Source organism: Copadichromis virginalis, linkage group LG4, assembly GCF_057382275.1.
Source record: "Copadichromis virginalis isolate Kocher_CV1m ecotype Utaka linkage group LG4, C_Virginalis_male_GT1.1, whole genome shotgun sequence".
NCBI classification, from domain to species: Eukaryota; Metazoa; Chordata; class Actinopteri; order Cichliformes; family Cichlidae; genus Copadichromis; species Copadichromis virginalis.
In genome coordinates, this window is record NC_140621.1 from 18,052,598 (window position 1) to 18,074,114 (window position 21,517).

A 21,517-nucleotide genomic window follows, 5' to 3' on the forward strand; every position below is an offset into this window, starting at 1 on the left:
AATTCATTTACTGCTCAGACCTCCACGCACGTAAGGCTTGGGAGATGGCAAAAATAACCTTGAGAGTAAATACAAAAACTAATAGATAAATTATATGCATAATATTTTTGTTGCCAAAAGAACCAATAATACATGTATGATGAATTTCTTACATCGTTTCGAGGGGAATTGGGCCAAACAGGGTCTTCAGCTGCCAGGGCAATACTGCTCATTGCAATGACCAGCAGGATGCACATCTCAAAATAACGCAGGGTGCAAATGTAATGGCATGCTCGTCGAAACCTAGGAGCAGACAAAGATATTTGTTTTTCTCTTGCATTAATGCAATGCATACCATTATGTTTAATTTATAACTATAATGAAGGCCATTGTGGAGGCTAAACAAAATTTAAATCCCTCTCAAATACTCAACTAATGTTTAAACAGCTCTGTGTTAATGTTTACACAAACTAGACCTGCTCATTTGCTAAAATTAGGCTTTGTGTCTTCAACAAATTTTAGCAAATGACCTCTTTTCATGCTATGCCAGCACAGTCTAGAATACATGACATCATAGCTGGACTGGCCATCGGGCGATTTTTTGTTTTTATGGGCCGATGGATTTTTTTTTTTTTTTTTTTTTTTAGGAAGGGTATATATAATGAAAGGTGTTGGATTGGCCAATTGGTCATGATCGACTCTGGGCTGGACCAATTACAGCCGAGGAGGCCGAATGCACCCGCCCCCTTGTTTAGCAATCACGTGATTTTCGCGCATTGCATGCCGGGAACTCGTGGCAAAACAATCCAAGTACCGCATCAAACGCAAGCATTTGCAGCACCGCAAAACGTTCATTCTCCGGTTCCAATACCTTCTTGTTTTTTCTTTGCCGCACAAAAAAGGAATGTACAAAACGAAGGAGAACAATGCCGGTCCGTACAAAGACAGACTCGACAAAAAGACAAAGAAAAGATACGAGGAAAAATCAAACCAGTGAAAGGGTTAGACCCTTACGAGCACACAGAGGGACAAAATACGTTAGCGTGCTGCCCAACTTTCACCACGCTCATATTTATAATTACACGGTTCTTGGGGTGAGTGCATACACTCATGAAGTTTAGTAACTTCAGGTCACTGCAACAAGCCCAGGAACAGTTTACTGACGGAGGGGTACAGGACCTTGAAATGCACCGTGTAGAACGAAAGACCATCGTACGAACAAAGGTAAGTTTACCAGTCTCACAAATCGTCTTCATAAATACACATTCGTTAACCGTTTATTAATAGGACCTTTGAGCTCAATGGTAATTAATTAGCAGTGGAAATAATTTCTGGTTCATTACAGAAATGTAGCAGTGACAATAATACTGTATGCTGTAATCGCACTGGACAATTAGTGATACAAAAAAACAGTTTTATCCTGTGAATAAACGTATATGTTTTTGTCAATGTACCATAATAACAGAAGCGAAACGCAATATCGTGTCAGGACAATTCACTATTTATGCACAATAAATAAAGGAGCATAGCGCGACAATTTCTGTTCAGCGCCAGACTTGCTTGTAACCTATATCACCAATTATGTTATGAAAATGACGCATTAACTACAACAGCAGACTGACCTTTGTGGGAATGCTTGGAGCAGACTAACCTGTGAGCTGGAGTGTTCTGGGACGTTATATTTGGTATATCCAGACCATCCGTCGGCTCTTACTTCGGAAACATGGCTTAAAACATTTCTCTTCAACGACGTAATCCGATTAAAAAAAAAACGATCGGCTTCCTGTGGCTGTCATGCGACCGGCTGTTGCAGTTAATAATACAACAGCTTCTTGCCATTTTTTGTGTTTCTTTTTATCGCTGTGTAACTGAGTTCAATTGAAAGCCTGCGTGCGCTAGTACCTCTTGCCACAAGTTCCCAGAATCCTTTGCGGTTTTACCCCTGAATGACGTCACATTTTCAATCTTTATCCTGGTGGGCCGGTCTCTAGTCAAAATGCCCGGGCCGATTTTTTGTCCCAGTCCAGCCTTGCATGACATTATGATTGAGCTTCATTTGAAATAGTTTTTGAGATAGTGACAGGCAAGTCAATCTTTCCATCAGCACTGTGGGCAATTGTGGGACCACAGTAGAAAAGCTAAAGTAAAACAGGGTTTACCCAAATATCAATCTGGGAATCCATCAGTTTGTCAGTGGCCGGGCAGTGGCAGTCTTTTCTTGGTTTCTGGTGTAGCTATCAGGATCAGATAACTGATATGTGGTTCATGCCTCCATTTTCCATCCATTGGGCAAACCATTGTAAGGTACAGACAATTTAATAGACTGCTAAATCCACACCAAACTGCATCAAATTAACTAAAGAGGCAAGAGTAGCTGTCTAGACACTAACTACATCCTTCCCTACCCTCAAAATATTATAACAACAATCAACTTTATCTCATACTTTTGGATCAAAAGTCAACTACAATAAAGCTGACTTTTGACTGTGCAAAGTGTAGGCAACAGAAAACAGCTATACAGCATTAGAGGAGTGGAGATATGGACATTACTTTTTTTCACTGCACAAAAGGACAAGAGCGTGAAGGTAAAATGGAAACTGCATCCATTATAGTATTATACTGCTTCATCTCTTTGCAAACATCTGCACAGACAGCATGCTAACGCAAAGCTAGCCAAGAATGATGATAAAGCTGAGTGCATGTTGACCCCAGCCCAGCAGCCAGAGCCTGAACTTCAACAAGTAACAAAAGCAGTGATGAGCAGTCAGGCTTGCAGCCTCTGTTTTGACCTGTTTATGTTTCTCATGCTTTCAAGTCTCTTTGGGCTGGTTTTCATCTTTGCTTTGTGTTGCTGACTTTGTGTTCACACTTAAGGAAAGATGTGTCCTCATTAGGATAGGGATTTAGCCAAAGGTTTATATGGTTAACTGGTAATTATGAGACAGTGTGTTTCAGTTTGCAATTTGTGCATATACTACGTGTGCTAGCCTGTGCATTGGTAATTGTTAGTACGTATCACTTACGGATTGGTGGTCGAGAAGATGAACATGGAGCTATATGGAGGCATGGGCCTAGGCCCTCCTTCCCCTCCTTCCTCATCATCATTTGTAGGAGGTGGCAGAGGTTCAGTGTTGGCATTTTTATTAACTGAAGGTAGGAGGAAAACATTGTAAAGAGCTATAAAGTAGCAGAAGAAATACAAAAGAAAAGAAAAACACATCCATTCACCCCTACCTTGCAGTATGGCATTGGTGGATGGAAATATGGGCATGTCCACAGCAGTATAATCAGGGTGGGGCAGCCTGATCACACTGTTTGCACGGTGATGTCCGACATTCCCATAACTATCCAACGTGACCAAACTTCCACGAGTGCCACTGTTAGCAAGATGAAGGGCAGATCCAAATCCAGGGGTGACAGTGTGACTGGCCACTGGATAGGGGCGACCCTCGCTAGGTGGTGTAGAACCAGACACCAGTTTGGTGTTCATGAGGTTGTCCATGTCCTCACTGTACTGGCTATTCTGCCTTGAGAGACTCTTTTGGATGGGCCGTGTGGTAGATAGGTTTGGGACACTGCAGTCCCTAGGAAGAGGTCAAAGAAAGAATTACAGCCATCAGATTAGAGGAGATTGTAAAAAGGATGACTGGAAAACGAAAAATGAATGACATACTTCCTTCTGTGTGAGCACATACGCTTCCCCTCGCCCTCTGTTTGGCTTCCACGCCGGCTTCTTCTTGACCTCTTCTCACCGCCATTGCCTGCTCGCTCATGCTCTCCTCCTTCCCTACTCCCATCCACTCCTTTGCTCTTATGTCTTCCAGATTTTCCAGCTCCTCCCCCACCTTCCTCACCATCTTCAGCATTCTTTCGATGTGACCTTGGCTTCCTGTGTTCGGACTGCCCTCCTCCTCGACTCCCAGTCCGCGTGTGGTGATGGCGCCTGGATACCCTCTCCTCTGAACCCGGCCCAGGAATCACTGTAGCATCCAGACGGACATGAGAGCTGTGGTGATGCTCACTTTTGCGGCTCCGTCTACTCTCCGTGGATTCTCCCCGCTCCATGGGAGGTCTGGGTGGACCTGAACCTCCTCCACCATCCCCTCCCACTTGGCCATGGTGCTCAGGATGGTGCTGGCTGACACAGAAGTCTGAGTTGTTGCCAGTTGTCTTGTTTGTGTTGTTATTACGATTTTCATGGGGGTCCACCACTAAGGGTCGATCAAGATGGGTCTTCATGTCTGGACGGATGTGACGTGAATAGTTGACCTGCAAGGAAACGAATGGATAGCGAAACAGCACAGAAGGAATAATTTCAAATTTTGTAATTCATGAGAGGAGGCAAAACTTTAGAAGACCTACATTTCAGTTATATATTGGAAATTTCCAACCAATATTTAGACCATAGTTGGTAAATAAGCCACCGATAAATGATTAACAAGAACAAATGAAAACCAATAAAAGTCATCATCAACACTCGTGGCCATAACTTGTGTACACTGATAGCACAAGTCTAGGGGCCCTTTTTGCCTTTTCCTTTACATTGTTGTGCTCCTCCCTCCCTGTCCTTGCCTTCCAGCGGTCATCTGCGTCCAATTCGTTATAGAGGGCCTCGCGGCTGGATGCCAGAGTCTGCTTCCTCAGCTCCTTGGTGCGCTGCTCCCACACTGACTTGTTGACTCCCTTAATGTGGTTCTTCTGCTGCTCCTTGCTGCAAAATGAAGAATGGTGGAAAAGGTAGAAAGGGATTGGCCTCGTTAAGACCTGCTTTAAGACTTGATGCTATGCAAATGAACGCACAAAGACATGAGAATGATGAAGTGGAAACCAACACTAAAAATATAAGTACATCAAATAGCAAGGACATAAAGACACACTGGGGGCCACAGACACTTAAAGGGTCATTTGACTGGACCTATAAAACAACGCAGCTCTTAACAGAACAGGGCTTTGGGTATCTGCACAGCTTGCCGAAGCACAAGGCAGGATGGCCCTATTTTGGTAAACCACGTGGGAAACAGTGTGGAGGATAACACTGAGGCAAGGTCCGAATTTGTTCAAATTATACACAACTAATCATCCCATGCTAAAGTACATACAATTTAATGGACAGATTTTGTGCAGAGCAAAAATAGCCATTGAGCTGAATTGAATGGTTTATATTAGTTAGAATAACTGATTTCTTGTTTTTGCAAAAAGATGAGATAAAAAAACACCCCCAAACTGTCAGTGACCACCTCCTTTCTTACCCTCCAAAATTTCTATCAACTTTAACTTACTTTTCTCTCAGGGCCAACAGTCAATGACAATAAAGCAACAGCCGTAGGCAACAGAAACAGTACTTTAAAAAATAAGCCAACATAAAGAAAAAGCTAAAAAAAAAAAAAAAAATAAGCCAGATATGTACAATAATTTTGAAAAAAACAGATGTTACGAACAAAGGGCCAAGAAAAGGATAGAGATCTAAAACATGAAAAAAGCAAGGAATGGTTGTAAAGTCAATAAACAGAAGGAAGTCATAAATGAATAAACAAATAAATAAATACCAGTCCAGAAAGGGGTCAGAAGCGTTGTGACACTCACTGTGTACTTTGTTGCTGAGGAGGGAAACAGCTGGTGAGTGAGATGACACAAAAGAACAGAAGGAGGATTTCATTCCAAAATGGGCTATCCATTTATTTTTTTAAAAGAAAGGAAAAAAAAACACAAAGTGCCAACTCTAAAAAAAATTATCGCTATCCACGACAAAAGTGTTACATGTCTAAACTACTAAAAAAGTAAACTATAATCCTGAAATCCAAAAATGGAAGCGAATCTTAGAATATTTTTTGTCAAAAATTTAAGCATTTTGGAATGCAACCCTTCGTACACACAGACACAAAAGACACATACACACACTCAACAAAATCCATTTTCTTCTATCACTCATTTTCCCTTCCCAAGTGCTGCTGTTGTGCGCTGATCAGTTTTACTTCTTTATAATGTACTGCACATGTTTACCCTTCACTCTCTTTTTCCACTGAAGCTGCTACATTAAAAAAATACTTACCAAAATATGGTCCTGTGGGTATATCCTACATGACAACATACACTGGCATTATGACAACATGTTTTAAAATTTTAATAAAACATGTAATATCTGCATATTTTTGACCTGTACTGAAAACTGATAAACCCTGAAAAGCTTACAGTAAGATTTAAAAATAAACATTTTAAATATGAAATGCTCTGCTTTGTCTTAAAGAGGGTTAGGGGCACTTAAAAAAGTAGATACATTTTGGTCATGAATTTATTTCTGAATTCAGAATTTGTGCATGATCCTCTTCCTAACACAAAATAGCACGCTAATAATTTAAAGGACCAAATCTATAAGGACAACCTAATTTAATATGATTTTTATTGTTTCCAAAGGCTTCTTTAAGCTTATTAAAAACACAGTGCTGAAACTTTTAAAAAAATTATTCACTATCATTAGAATAATACTTCCTAAAATGTCTTTGCACTCTGTTTAGAATGCATGGCTGTTTAAGAGAGAGCAATTTCCTTTTGAGAGTACAAACTGGACTTGTGTTGCCTTGGTTTTACGTAGTTTTCTCTGAGTCTGCCATATCTTCTTAAGAGATTCTTCATGCACCACTGATGTCCCCAAGTTTAAAATCCCTCCTTGGGAAAACAGGGACGATCTCCTCTTGAATTTAAATGTCTTTCTGTCTCTATCTCTCTCTTTCTTTTATTTGCACCACAGAAATTAGGGATTTGGATTTACACTGGCACAGTAGAATGTAAGGCAATCTGCAGCCCTACAATGCTTAAAGCTCAACCGAGACTCTATGGTAAACCTCTGTCCTACAGTCTGCTTTCAAAAGATTCAAGCAATTAGGCAGCATGGTTTGTGAAGGTTGTTTTTCTGGATAAATTTGGACAAAAAACCATGGTAACCTAGAGAAGAAATGCTGGATACTATACCAAACCGACATTACCTGAAAACTTCTTTTCTCACACACTCACATACATCCACACACATACACACATACAGACAGATACACATAAACTGTAGTGAAAATAAGACATATTTATATCATAATTCCAAGTAAATTAAACTGATTACACAGACACAGATGGTCACTTCATAGTGAAGCACACTACACGGCACAAACAGTAACAAGAACCTAAGCGATTCATAAAATGATGGAAATGTTAATAAGCATATGTACGTGTGAGTGTATTGAGCTAAAACTCTAGGGCATGTTTGTTCATTGTACCTGCGAGTGACAATGAGTGAGCACAGTCTCACACACCAAACTGCTAAGGACACGACTGTGCTATTACGTATGGTATTTAAAAACAAACATGGTACTCCTGTGTTGTGCTGAACGTATTTTCATGCACGTATTTGTATCTGAGAGCAAAGTGTGTGAACTTTACCAGACGTGAAAGTACAGAGCCTTGTGTGTACAGAGAAAAGGGATCAAAGACTAAGACGAAAAGTAAAGGAGAAGAAAGAGATGACAGAGAGAAGGACGAGAAGCAAGTATATGTGTGTTTAGGCTATCCCCAATTTCCTTTCCTTGCCAGATAGATGAAGACATGATTTATTCCACTATGATGACAAAATGGCAAAATATACAGAGAATTTTTACATTCATGAACTTTAAATTTTATATTGAAACAGAAAAAAGTCAGTTTGGAAGATGCTATTTGATCAATGAATATATTGCAATTCTAAGAAAAAAGTGGGGCTGTGTACTTTTGAAGGGTAATTAGTCAATAAAGCTCATTGTGATGAAAGACTATTTGCAATCACCAACATCACCACACGTTCATAAGGTGATGAAGTGATGTTTTAAGAATCCAAACTTGAACAGATTATGGTTCACTGACGGTTTTCCTGACTTCAAACTTCAAACGACTGTGCTATACCGTCCACTTCCCAAAGTGCTGAGTCCGACATAAGTACTAGACTCCCAGATGGTGACACAAAAGTAATAGAGACAGAGACTCACGCTGCAATGGAGAGGTTTGCAGCAGATAGTGGGCTAACTTCAGCCACTTCCTTGGCTTTCTGCAGGGCAATCTTCTGATTGGCAGCTTCCTCTTCTTCCTGTTCATCCTGCAAATGTGGATTAGAAAATAAATCAAAACCCAAATATGATAAAGGCAGGAAAAATTCACATGAGGGAAGCAGAAGAAGTTCATTGATTAGAGGAGGATAACTCGTGGTTAATGTGTTAGTGTAAGAAACTGCACTCATATTAGACTGTACTATACCTTGGTCAGTTCCTGTGCGTTGGCCAGATTGTCCACAGCGATGGCCAAGAACACATTCAGCAGAGTGTCTGAACACAGAGTTAAAAGCAATCCAGCATCTGGGAGATTGTTTGTGCAAGAGAATACAAAATGTAGATAAAATAATTGGCTAAGCCACTTATATTATAATGTACCTCTTGGCAAGTTGATGTATTGGATTGCAGCGTATCATTATTGCTACAGTATCATCCTTGATACAGATCCCTTAACAGTGTGTGGTTCGACTTACAGATGACAACACAGGTCTGTATCAGTATATGCCAGGACAGTGGATTTATCAGAATCTCAATTAGGATTATGACAGTGACATCTCTGTGTTGACAATCACTTTGGTATTATAATCCCAATTCCAGAAAAATTGGGACGTTGTACAAAATGTAGATAAAAACAGAATGCAGTGGTTTGAAAATCGAATAAAACCCATATTTTATTCACAGTATATCAAAGAAAATATCAAATGTTTAACCTGAGAAAATATACTATTTTAATTACTGACAAAATGCTAGCAATCTAGATTGTGCCTGACAGAGGTTTAACCTGCGTGGCAAAGAAAGGGATTTCTAGAAGTGTTCCCAAGCCCATGCAATGATTGACAGAATCACAGAATTCTGTCTGTTTTCAATGCAGTGCCACCTGAAGGCGAGCATCCATTTCAGGTTATTTAATATTCGAAGATTCAATGTATATATTCCTGGTTCTGGTTCTTTTAGTTGTTTTTCTTATTTGTGTTATATTTGTAGTTTCTGGTCTTAGTTTTGACATCTGGTCTTTAGGTTCTGTTTCCATGCCTCTCCTGTTCGGTGTTCCTTTTCTGTCTCCTTAGTTAGTCTGCTTCCCAGTGTCAAGTGTTATCGTACTTCCTGTCTTATTTTGACAGTCTCTCATCCTGTGTTCTCTGTGTTCGGTTTTGCTTCCCTGTCCTGTTAGGCTGTATTAATTCCAGCGGTGCTCCCTGCTGTTTCCCTTCCTCTCATGATCCTGTGTGCATTTAGGTTCTCTGTATTCCTCCGCTTGTTGTCACATCATCCCTGTCTGCTATGTGCTTCCCTGTGTTTCCACACAGCGCTACATAACATGTCCCTTGTGCACAGAGATTCCTCTGGATTCTGTATTTCATGATATTATGCACTGCATATGATCAGATATTCAAAGCACTCAAAATTTTGCATTATTACAGGAAAAGTTTTCTAATACTGTTCTGCAATTTGTTGACAGTGTTTTTGCAGATTGGTGAACCTCTGCCCATCTTTATTTCTGAGAGACTCTCTCACTCTCTCACATGTTCTTTTTACACCCAATTATGTTACTGACCTGTTGCCAGTGAACCTAACTGGGTGCAAACTCCTTGAGGTGTTTCTTTTTAGACCACTTGCTTTTCCAGCCTTTTGTTGCCCCATCCCAACTTTTTTGAGACATGTTGCCACCTTCAAATTCAAAACAAGCCAGTATTTTTTTTATAAAGCAGTAAAATGTCCCAGTTTTAACATTTAATATGTTTTCCATGTTATATATGGGTTTGTCCACTGCTTCAAAACCTTTGAAGAACTGAGATTGTACATAATATGACTCTGTAGCTGAAGATGAAGAGCTGACTCTGCCCTCAGTCCAGCATGAATAAAAGAAGCATGACTATTTCTCAGAGATTGTTCTTTTTCTTACACGTTCTCACTTTGATCTTTTGTCAGCTGTGCCAAAGAACAGGTTGTCAGTGAATAAAACAGTAAATACAACACTGACTGAAGCTCTTGCAAGTGACCGTTGGAGAGCGCCTGGCCCCTGCAGTGAATTGAGCTTCTCAGGCAGACCATCATGCAGGTTGTTTGTCGGATGGTTTCTGTGCAATGTCTCGATGTTTCAATGCAAGACTAATTGCTTCAATGTCGATATGCCAAAAAAAAAGATTAAAGGAAGTCAGGCTAAGAAAAAAAGTAGCACTTCTATTCAGAGTAACAGCAACTACAAAACAACAGCAAACAGCAATAGGTAGAAAGAAGCATTCTAACTATTCCACCTTTGAGGCTGTCCTAAAGAAAACTGTAAAAAAAATCTGCATTTAACCTTTGTATGACTTTTTACTGTGAGTAAAGTAAAAATGTGTAAAATACATCTACAAATGTCTCCACTCTAAATATCTGAGAGCTGCGCATGCATGTAGGCTTATCTGCAATGTCACTGTCAAGGGATACAGTTGCCAAAAAGCGTGAGTACAATGAAGAAGACGGAGAAGGCCATGCCCTTGTTGACTCCACCCTGAGATTTGATGCCATCATACATCACCATATTCCAGTCCTCGCCGGTCAGGATCTGGCAAACATACACAAATATTCAGACGATGCTATGACGAGCACTCTCACATCCACATATTTGCTCAAAATGCTATAATCAAAGAACAGACTCACCCTTTTCTACACACTACTTAAATATTTGAACATGTTTTAGCAGAATTATGCTCCCACCTAATAATCTTTAAGGGTTCTAGAGTAGCATTTTACATTTTATATCACTTCCTCGTGCGCAAATCCTCTTTAGTCCTTTCAGCGTTTAGCTTTAATCCAGCTTTGTCTTCGATTTTGCGGCTTTTTCTCCCTCCACTAGCCTCTCCCTCCCCTTTTCTCCTTTTACAGTACATCGCTCTCCTCTGCTTACCTGGAACACCGTCATTATTGCTGCGGGAAATGTATCGAAGTTGGTTGGAGGGGTGCCACTTTCAAAATTAAACCTAGCAGTGAAAGAATGAAAAAAAATATATATATATAATAGGAGCTGAGAAAACAGTGAGCATAGAGAGAACGACTGAGAGAGCCAGAGGCAAGCACAACAAATGTTTGTCTGAAAAACCAGCGCTCTGAAAAACTGCCTTAGGTCAACTGGCAATTAGCAAAAACCAATAGGTTAGCAGAAAATTAAATCATGGCTGTTAAAGGGGAAGGAGAGAGACACTGACTGTCCTCCGAAGAGCTGCATGCCCAGCAGCGCAAAGACGACTATGAAGAGGAAGAGCAGGAAGAGCAAGCTGATGATGGACTTCATGGAATTGAGCAGAGACACGACGAGGTTACGCAAAGACGCCCAGTACCTGGGAAACAGACACATGGAAATGATGATAATACCATGTCCTTTATTTTAATGTATGATCATTACTGTATTACAAGTGACTCACTTGGTGACTTTGAAGATCCTCAATAACCTGAGAGCTCGTAGCACACTGATGCCAAACGATGTGCCCGGTTGGATGATGGACCAAAGGACTTCAAATATGCTACCACATATCACCTAATATAAATGTAAGCATATGCAATTATAGATAGTTATTTATTATACTGAGCAAATAATCTACAGACATCAGCATGCAGTATGGCACATTTGTGTTTGTGTAAAGTCTATAGCAGAGGTTTTTTTCATCTATTGTTTTCATCCCACAGGTGTAAAGTCCGTCTATAGACCCGCTTATGAGTTTGTACATTGTGTTATTTTCTTATTGGGTGTGGACTGAGAAGGGCTCACAATGCAGTCGAAGCAGTTGAAGGAGGAGTTGAGGTAGGCCTGTCTGCCCAGGCCGTACAGTTTTACAAACATCTCTGTCAAGAATATTCCCAGGAAGATGAATTCGGCAAAATCTGCACAGAGGGAAGAACACAAAAAGAGATGAGGGTGAAAACCTGAGCGAGTCTCTGTGTGTGTATTCGTCCCAGAACCATTTTTGAAAAAGACTTAGTCTGCATGAAAGGAAAACTGTGTGTGCTTGGATGCGCTTGTGTTAAACGACTGGGTCAGCTCTTTCATGGATTTAGCCACATTAATGAAGAATTTGCTCACCCACTCCTTTTCCAATAATCTGTGATGAAAGTATTTGTGCATTTGCGGAGATAATCGGCCCATACTTGCACTAAGTATGCAAGCATTCACCTCCTACTCACATAGAAAATCTGAAAGTGGTTCAGGCTGGTCGTAGTGCACAACAGCCACACACAGCGTGTTGAGGCCCACCAAACACAGCACGGTCCAGTAGAAGCCCTGGGACTTAACAACATGACGGATAAAGAAGCGAAACCGCCGCTCCCGCCGCTTGAAAGTCGATCCCTCCAGCTTGGAGCTCTTCAAGCTGGCACGAGCAAACGGTGAACCTACCATTCAAAAAGGATAAATGAGGCACATCGTGTATCAACAGCTGCACTGTGACATAAATGAAAAGAAGTCAATGAGTGACCAAAAAGGCGACACAATCACTGGCACTAAAATGTTAATGCTATCTTTTGCCTGTATTTTTTTTTAATACAGGCAAAAGATCCCATCCCATTATTTCTGTAAATTATTAGGAGAGTAAAAGAATGCATTATTCTTTTATAGTGGACAGTTACTAAAGTAGAGTCAACTATATCGATGGACCTCCTATTTGCTGGAACACTACAATTCAATCAACCTTTCGGCACTGAATCTGCTTTTTAAGTACAAATTGATGTATAATTCACTTAAAGGTAGCACATGATCAAAGCTGCCTTATCAATTTTGAATTTCTAGGTTGCACCATGTCCATTATTGCTCTAAAGAATGAAGAAAAAAAGTTTGCTTTCAGAATCTTAGAGAAGTGCCTAGAATGACTGTGCTGAAAAAATGGTTTGAGCGGAGAAACGGGAATGAGATAACAAGGGCAAGTTAAAGATAGGGGAAAAAAAGATGAGGGGCTCGGGGACAGTGAAAATGTAACATTAGGAGTGCAGAGCAGCAGAGAGGGAGAAAGGAGAGGGAAGGGCGGGAGAGGGATGGAGAGGAGGGTCAGGTAATGCTGATATGCAAGATAAGATAGCATCTCTGTGTACCTGCGATTTGCCTTTGACTGTGGGTCTGTTTCTCCTGTGTGCTACTCTTAATGTGGGGATATAAATTCCTTTTTACAGTCATAATGGGAAATAAGTGTGTTTTAAAGCAAGGTTATCATGGAGTTAGGTTTAGGTTAAGAGCTGTGGTAGAAATGTGTAGGGTTTGGGAGCTTTTGCAGAAAAAAACAAAACAAGTAAATGCAGTGTTCTCTGAGGGGATGTAAAATGGCTTTGTTGTGTGTGTGTGTGTGTGTGTGGTAGACAGACAGAGAGAGAGAAACACAACACATCTTACCTACTCCCAGGTCTCCCTCCCCTTCCTCTGAATTTAGAAGCTCAGCTTTGCTTTTGTGGTTCTTTGTGGCTCTCCTACGAGAACCTGTTATACAGTACAAATATATTTATACATTTACCCACAACACAACAGTTCAGCTATTCATTTATGCATATTTATATGTTACATTCGAAAAGAAAAAGGAAATTGATACCATCATATTCATTTTCATTCTCATCATCCGCCAAGATGACCTCTTCTACAAAACACACAAGCAAAAATGTGAATATATTATACATTTATGTGTAAGTTCCACAACATCTTCATACATCTTTTTAAATCATAGTCTCTGTTTCACTCAGTAGTCCCTCTTTTGTTTTATTAGCTTCTGTGTTTTTATGTAAAATTTGTCTTTTCAGGAAGATCAAAGCTCTGTCCCCTTTATCTGCCCCTTTATTCGATTTGACCCTCTTTTACTCTTATTTTCTCTCACATTTCCTGCCTTCAACAGATAGCTACCAGGCCGGAGAGGTGGACAAAACTCTCTATCCAAGGGTCTGTAATCTGTAAGATATTCAAGATATAATATGTGTTATAAGTTCCATTAAATTTGTGTCACTGCTTTACTGGATATGTGTTATGTTAAAGGTAAATGACATTGAAAAAAATGGCAAAAAGAAAGCACAACCATATAGAGCAGCTGCAATGGGAAACTTTTGAATAAGAACAAACCAAAACTTGTCAGTGCTAAGGTGTCAGTGTGTATTCAGCTATAACTATAAAATACAATGTAATATGGATCCTTCTTCCCTGAATAACAACTGTTGTGCAAGTGATTGTGATAATGTCACATTATAACTCATGTTTACTGTGACTGCTTTTATGATAAAATCCACAAAAAGGGATTTTTGGCCTCATTTTTTAAGTGTTTACTTTGACGTTCCGGGAAAAAGTGATGGTTTACTTTCATTCCAGCATCACACAAGCTGGTCTTCAAACTTACAGCTGAATATATATTAAGTCTTCTGAATTTCCAGTGGTTTGAGTGTTAATATCTAAGCAGAAATTTGCTGTGACATCTGACATGTATTACACTGTAATACATGTATTACACTGTAATACATGTCAGGTGTTTTTATATGGTCAAATGTTGCCAGGCATGCACTCAGTCATACATACCAGCTTTACAGATCCACTCCAGGTAACCGTTAAGTTCCCTTTCAATCTGCTGCTGTCTTCGGAGCTTCAGAAACTCACTCCTGTTCTCCACACGCTCTCTCTCTTTGGCGAACTCGCTGCAGACACACACATGACACAAGTATATACCCTGCACATCACATCATCACCTGAGACCTCTGTAAAGCACGTTGGGACTGTTTCTTTTTATATATTTACACATGCACATAAACTTACCCCGACAACACACCCAGCACCAGGTTGAGCATAAAGAAAGAGCCGATGATGATGAGGGGGATGAAGTACATCCAGTTCCATGCACTCCCTGAGGCATCGTTGCTCTGGAAACACACGTGAGGACACACGCGCGCGCACACACACACACAAACATAATTAATCAGGAATCAATGTTTTGCTCTTTACTTGAGTATTTGATACAAAGTGAATTAAAAGAAACCAGTTAATGTTAGATAATGGTTTATAAATGTGAGTTTAACAAAGGTTAATATTAATAAGACGAACTTTTCAGTTAATTTGAATCAAAGGTTGAATTTTTCATTCATTTAAATCAGCAAAGTGGGTACACCTGAAAAACTGAGCAGCTGTAGCTATATATACATATTGATTTGCTGAAAGCTGAAGGCATCAAAATTCATTCTCTACCTCCCTGCTTTGTCACATTGAGGTACGTTCATGTACATATATATGCACCACCACCAAGTTAAAGATATAATGTGCTTTATATAGCCTAATTAAAAATAACCTACTGCTATCCTAGTGACTTATTCTTTGACGTTGTCATTAAAGAGTGGAAACAATGTGCTTTAAACTGCTGTCTACGACTTATGGAAACATAAACAAAAGCAGGCATGACATGATTTTGCTTTAAGTCATCTCAGTAAGTAAATGCGTATCTGCCACTCTATTTAGCTGCTCCGAGAGAGTAAATAATGTATAACAAATGCTTTGCTCTCTCGCTCTCGGTCCCTACCATCCTCCCTTACAGACCATTCTTTCATTATCATTCTTTATTCAGTTCTTATTGTTTTGTCTCCCCTCCTCCTATGGAACCCCTTAAGAACGCCCTCCATCTGCCTTTTCATCACTCCCTTATCTATCTCAATGCTAGTTTAACCTTTTCTTCATTCCTTTCTCCATAGCCATCTCCTCACTGTCACTGAACAACCTTTACAGTGATTTTATCAATCCCAACTTGAGACCCGGGCTTTTCTTTTCTGTTTCGAGCTCTCTTTCTCATAGCCTCCCTCCCTTTTCCTTCCAGTCTCCTCCATCTTTCCTTCTTCCTGCATGTAAGCCGGCATCGCCGCTGTGTACCCAATGTACCGCAGACCCTTTTTCTACCATTAAACTTTTATTGCTCCCCTCCCGAGCAGCTGCAAGAATAACTTGGGCTGAACAGGCCTTTTTAAATATAGAGCAGCAGGAAGGAGGGACAGAAGGAGAGAGACACAGAGGGAGATCGACAGAACGCAGGAAGACAAGCAGGAATAAGGGGAGAAAGGAAAGGAAAGAGGAAGAAAGGTAAAAGAACTGGGTGGACGGAGAGGGAAAGGAGATGGGAAAAACAGATGACTACAGTAACAATCAAAGACCCTCATCTGCCTCTGGTGTCCACAGCAACCGTTGCCCCTGACAGCAGGGAACAATTCAGTCTTGGACATGAGTGATGGCATTGTTAGTACTCATTTAATAGGTAGATAAGCAGTTTGCACAGGGGAAATTGTTGAAGGTTTTAACAGTCTAATTTTTGTACTTGATTAGAGAACGCACTCTCAAATGGCTTTGAGTGAAAATACTCCTGTTAACAAACTGGAGTAAAATTTACATTTTACTCCAGCTTGTTAACAGGAGTTTGTTTAAAAATAAGTCTGACAAGCATGAAAGCTAACCTAAGGTGCACTTCATTAGATCTTTTTGTTTGCTGTTTTGTTATAGATATTTTAGCTAATGTGAAGGTTTAATCCGTAAAAAACAGCCACAAAATATGACAGAAATATTTTTTTTCCCATGATCACCAGATAGCAAAATACACTGATACTGTATTTTTTTTCTAAGATGAATTAACAGGCAAACATGATAAGAGCAGGTTTGTGGAATTTTAGCATGCTGTAGCATTTTTTTTTCCTCTTGAACAAGACCTTCTTTATTAAATCTTTTATTTTTGCCTTGCTAAATTTAACACCTTTACATAGACATCCTCTGCTTTCCTGGTTGCACTGGTGTGGCCAAAACGTTGGTCACTGAATGTGTACTAGTGTTGCAAATGCTGTTCAGCTTGACATACATAGTAGAGCAGGTCAGTCCAGCCCTCCATGGTGATACACTGGAAAACGGTGAGAATAGCAAACAGAATGTTGTCAAACTGGGTGATGCCGTAGTTTGGTCCCAGCCAGTACTCTCTACAAACGGTGTCCTCTGGACACAGCCGAGATGGAAGCTCTACCCCACATGGAAACTCTTCCCGGATCTCTTCTAAACATGCGTAAAAGTGGGATAAAACAAGTATGAGCAAATTCCATGTACTCGCAAATGTATTTAATAATTTTAAATCCCTCTTGAGAAAACGTCAAATACTTCAGATGTTGAATGAGGCTACATCTGCAGAAACTGCACAGTATACCAAAAATGTACTATTTTAAGTTCTAATTTTAGCAGTGCAACTATTTAAAGTCTGCCTCAGCGTGAACAGGTGCACTCTTCTCTGAGGAAAACTTGGAGCAATTTAATCCCGACTGAATTATTGCCAAAGTGTAAACACAAAATCCTTTACTTGTTATGTTGTCGAAGCAGGTTTTGTGGAATTTGCCCATGTAGAACTCGAGGCCGATGATGGCGAACATGAGGATGGCAAAGAAGAGCAGCAGGCCAATTTGCAGCAGAGGAATCATGGCCTTCATGATGGATTTGAGCACCACCTGTAAGCCTAAAGCACACAGGTATAAAGTATTAAGATTTTATGAAGAATCATTTTATACATTTCAGTTTAATCTATCCGCTCTCTTTATCCTAAAACTAATTTCAATTAGTTTGCAGTTATGCTACCTTTCTGTAAAGAAATACTTGAATATCCTAATTACACATTTATACCCAATCATTAAACTTATAATAAATAGAAATAAACCATAAACATATATATTGTAGCACCTACTGGTGTGATGCTCTAATTGGCTTTTCATAGAAACCCAAGTGACTTTTATGATGAGTAAGCCCTGGTATGCCTGTTCAAGCCCATAGTGGAGAACAGGCTATTAATAACACTGCTGTGGCAGTAGTGCTGGAACATTACTGCCACTATAACATTTAAAAAATGAGCAGAGTGTGCACAGAAGTACCACTTTTGTTGTTGCATTATGCAGAGCAACACAGAAGCTGCATAAAACCTTGACACAAAATGCTTCTCCATGCTATTTTGATCCCCAAATAAAATTTAAAGATGTTCTGCACAATGTTCGCTTTCTCAATTGTTAAGCAACGACAAAGATGTGGTTCAAGGTAAAGGTGAAGATAGCCTTTTTCAAATTTTTCTCAGATGAAGAATATTGACTTACTGGGAATACCGGACACCAGTTTGAGAGGCCTCAATACTCGCACAGCCCTGAGTGTCCGCAAGTCGAATTGTGAGCCCACAGTGGATAGAATTCTAAAGGGAAAAAGACAAATGCACCGAAATGAGCACAGAGAATCAATATTTAAGCTAGCAAGCGTGTCAAAGTCTGTCAACCTCGCAGTTTCTCCATTTCTCCATTTTCTCATACATGCACAAACCCATGCCAGATCATTACAAACAACTGGGTGAGCTCTGTATGTAAATCCTGTAAGAGCTGAACTGATCGATACGGCTGACAAGTGAAGTAAGACAGAGGAGTGTATCAGGGTGAGAGAGGGATGGGCTGAATGGAAAGTGTTTTTGTATCAAGACGAGAGAGACTAGACAACGAAAAAGGAGAAAGATGGGGAAATGGAGAGGAGAGGGAAGGAACGGGATTAAGGAAATAAAAAGAGAGTGAAAAACAGAAAGATTATGACTTGCTTATTTATTGTTACATGTTTGATGTTTCTCTTCTGAGTAAACACATATTAGCGTGTGCTACTGCAACTATATATTCACTCATCATCAAAATAAAGGCCATAAACAGCAAGTGTGTGTGTGTGTGTGTGTATGGGTAAGTAGAGGATTAAAATGTTCCCTCGTGCCGCCAGACTTGTAGTCAGTCCCATCGTCTGACGCACACTGTGAATCATCAAACTTCCCACTTCTCTATCTCTCTCCCTCTGTCTCTCTTTCATCCAGTCTCTCTGACACATTTCTACCTGCCTGTGTTCCTCTAAGAGGCCTAGTGACATTGCAGTCTTAATCACAGGTTTAAGGTCTGCCTGATTCCTTCACATTTGAATAGAAGGGAAAATTGACACCAACTCCGGGTTTTTGGTTGAAGGTATGCATGGTTGTGGTTTTGAATGTGGTATTGTATTACCAGGAAGCCCACCCCCCAAGTGGTTGGTGCTTCATCACGAGTGTATAGGCTGGGGTCCTTGTAATGACATTGTGTGATATCAAATGCCTCATCAGACGCTGACCTGTAACTGAGAGGATCCTAGTTTAGTAGGAGGCGTTAATGCACTTCAGCTGCATGATATTTCTAAAAGAACAGATATCACAGAGATAATACTCAGTGTTATATTAATGGGAACTCAACCTATAAGTTGCAGAAACTGTATTTAGGTATTGCAAAAAAAGAGTATATATATATATATATATATATATATACATCCAAGAATACATTGGGAAGATGGCCCCAACTGACCGAGTGCTCAGTGAATACCTCAGGCAGCAGAAACCCAAGAAAGAGGAGGGAGACGAGGAACCATCATGGAAGGACAGGCCCCTGCACGGTATGTACCACCGGCAGATAGAGGAGGTGGCTGATATCCAGAAATCCTACCAGTGGCTGGACAAAGCTGGACTGAAAGACAGCACAGAGGCACTAATCATGGCAGCACAAGAACAAGCTCTGAGTACAAGATCCATAGAGGCTGGGGTCTATCACACCAGGCAAGACCCCAGGTGCAGGCTGTGTAAAGATGCCCCAGAGACAATCCAGCACATAACAGCAGGGTGCAAAATGCTAGCAGGCAAGGCATACATGGAACGCCATAACCAAGTGGCCGGCATAGTGTACAGGAACATCTGTGCCGAGTATAACCTGGAAGTCCCGAGGTCAAAATGGGAGATGCCCCCAAGGGTGGTGGAGAATGACCGAGCTAAGATCCTGTGGGACTTCCAGATACAGACGGACAAAATGGTGGTGGCTAACCAACCGGACATAGTGGTGGTAGACAAACAGAAGAAGACGGCCGTAGTGATCGATGTAGCGGTTCCGAATGACAGCAATATCAGGAAGAAGGAACACGAGAAGCTGGAGAAATACCAAGGGCTCAGAGAAGAGCTCGAGAGTATGTGGAGGGTGAAGGTAATGGTGGTCCCCGTGGTAATCGGAGCACTAGGTGCGGTGACTCCCAAGCTAGGCGAGTGGCTCCAGCAGATCCCGGGAATAACATCGGAGATCTCTGTCCAGAAGAGCGCAGTCCTGGGAACAGCTAAGATACTGCGCAGGACCCTCAAGCTCCCAGGCCTCTGGTAGAGGACCCGAGCTTGAAGGATAAACCGCCCGCAAGGGCGTGCTGGGTGTATATATATATATATATATATATATTTTTTTTTTTTTTTTTAATTAATCAGAACACTCATTGGACTCATCTGAAAGCCCGGAATTAATCAAGTTTAACGTTCAACAAATTTTTCTGTTCAGCAATGCAAGTAAATAACTGTAGTTTGGCATCTTACTAATGATAATAATAATTTGCTTTACTATGCTTTCTGCTTAAAAAAACAGTGAGTTTTATTGCTGAAAACGCTGCTTTACCAGGAAATAACCGAGCTGCCCTCTGCTACGCAAGATGACCAACAAAGGAAGTACAGATTTAGTGTTTTGCTCAAGGATACATTAGCCTGAAAGATGCTTGGCAACAACAGAGTGCTACATTAATGCAAGTTAGGATAGCCATGAAGGGAAGATGAAGATGATGTAGTCGAGGATGGTAAATTTGCACTAGGTATTGCACAAGGGGAAAAAAAAAACATTTACCATAAGTGCAACTGGGGGGAAAAGAGTGAGTTAGATAGATGCTATACTGATTTTAAATGTAAGGGCAAAAAGAACAGTGGATCAGTTGGAATATTTACCCTCTAAACTGAACTGTGTTGATATAAAAAGGAGAATAGTGAAATTTCATAGAAGGAAAAACCTGTATATCATGCTGCAAAAACATCTGTGTGCTGACATGAAGAAACACATCTACATTTACATATAAAAGATGAACACGTATACCTGTGTCAGTATTTTTGGAACCGCAGTACAGAAACTCTTTGCCAAAAAAACAACCTGTGATTACAAATCCAATTATTTTATATATTTCTGTGATGTGACTATGATTACAGTAAAAAACATTAACAACGCTGATGACTGGACAATAACGATAATGAACTATGATGATGTTGATGACTGTGATGGCGATAGTAACAACGATGATGGTAATAACATGACGGTGATTTCATCTGCCATCACAAATAGTGTCAAACTGATGAGGCAGTTCCTCATTCACACTGTCTCCACGGTTACCGGGTCCTTTCTCATTCATAAGTGTTTCCATGGCAACAGGGACCTTGGCTCATTGATAGAATCTCTGTATCACCTTGGTAACAGGGCCAAGGGAGGAGCTAGATTGATTGTTTTTTTGGTTTTTTTTGTTTTTTTTGTCTTCTTTTCTATTTAATGTAAAAGTTTTGCAGCTTACATGCAGGGCTGCACATTTGCACACCGATACATGCAAAAACACCCGTGCACACGGATGCACGCATCTGCACAGCAAATGGGTGTTGGTT

At 40.4% G+C, this 21,517-nt stretch overlaps 1 protein-coding gene across 10 annotated transcripts in view; it reads right to left on the minus strand.

Annotated features, from left to right (window-relative positions):
- cacna1aa (calcium channel, voltage-dependent, P/Q type, alpha 1A subunit, a) overlaps window positions 1-21,517 on the minus strand; it is an 86,092-nt gene that overhangs the window by 38,294 nt on the left and 26,281 nt on the right. For 6 of the 10 annotated variants that reach the window (XM_085453937.1, XM_085453939.1, XM_085453932.1 and 3 more), the window contains exons 4-24: window positions 18,123-18,214; window positions 17,345-17,497; window positions 16,859-17,046; window positions 14,791-14,894; window positions 14,557-14,672; window positions 13,592-13,636; window positions 13,399-13,482; window positions 12,204-12,410; window positions 11,791-11,903; window positions 11,447-11,559; window positions 11,231-11,362; window positions 10,933-11,005; window positions 10,473-10,590; window positions 8,248-8,315; window positions 7,983-8,089; window positions 5,526-5,576; window positions 4,522-4,690; window positions 3,653-4,248; window positions 3,214-3,563; window positions 3,003-3,126; window positions 153-282 (exon numbers count right to left, since the gene is read on the minus strand). In XM_085453937.1, the coding sequence (XP_085310063.1) occupies window positions 153-282; window positions 3,003-3,126; window positions 3,214-3,563; window positions 3,653-4,248; window positions 4,522-4,690; window positions 5,526-5,576; window positions 7,983-8,089; window positions 8,248-8,315; window positions 10,473-10,590; window positions 10,933-11,005; window positions 11,231-11,362; window positions 11,447-11,559; window positions 11,791-11,903; window positions 12,204-12,410; window positions 13,399-13,482; window positions 13,592-13,636; window positions 14,557-14,672; window positions 14,791-14,894; window positions 16,859-17,046; window positions 17,345-17,497; window positions 18,123-18,214 (3,133 nt within the window). The remainder of the gene's footprint in view (window positions 1-152; window positions 283-3,002; window positions 3,127-3,213; window positions 3,564-3,652; window positions 4,249-4,521; window positions 4,691-5,525; window positions 5,577-7,982; window positions 8,090-8,247; window positions 8,316-10,472; window positions 10,591-10,932; window positions 11,006-11,230; window positions 11,363-11,446; window positions 11,560-11,790; window positions 11,904-12,203; window positions 12,411-13,398; window positions 13,483-13,591; window positions 13,637-14,556; window positions 14,673-14,790; window positions 14,895-16,858; window positions 17,047-17,344; window positions 17,498-18,122; window positions 18,215-21,517) is intronic. The other 4 variants (XM_085453940.1, XM_085453936.1, XM_085453934.1 and 1 more) reach the window with 3 other exon arrangements.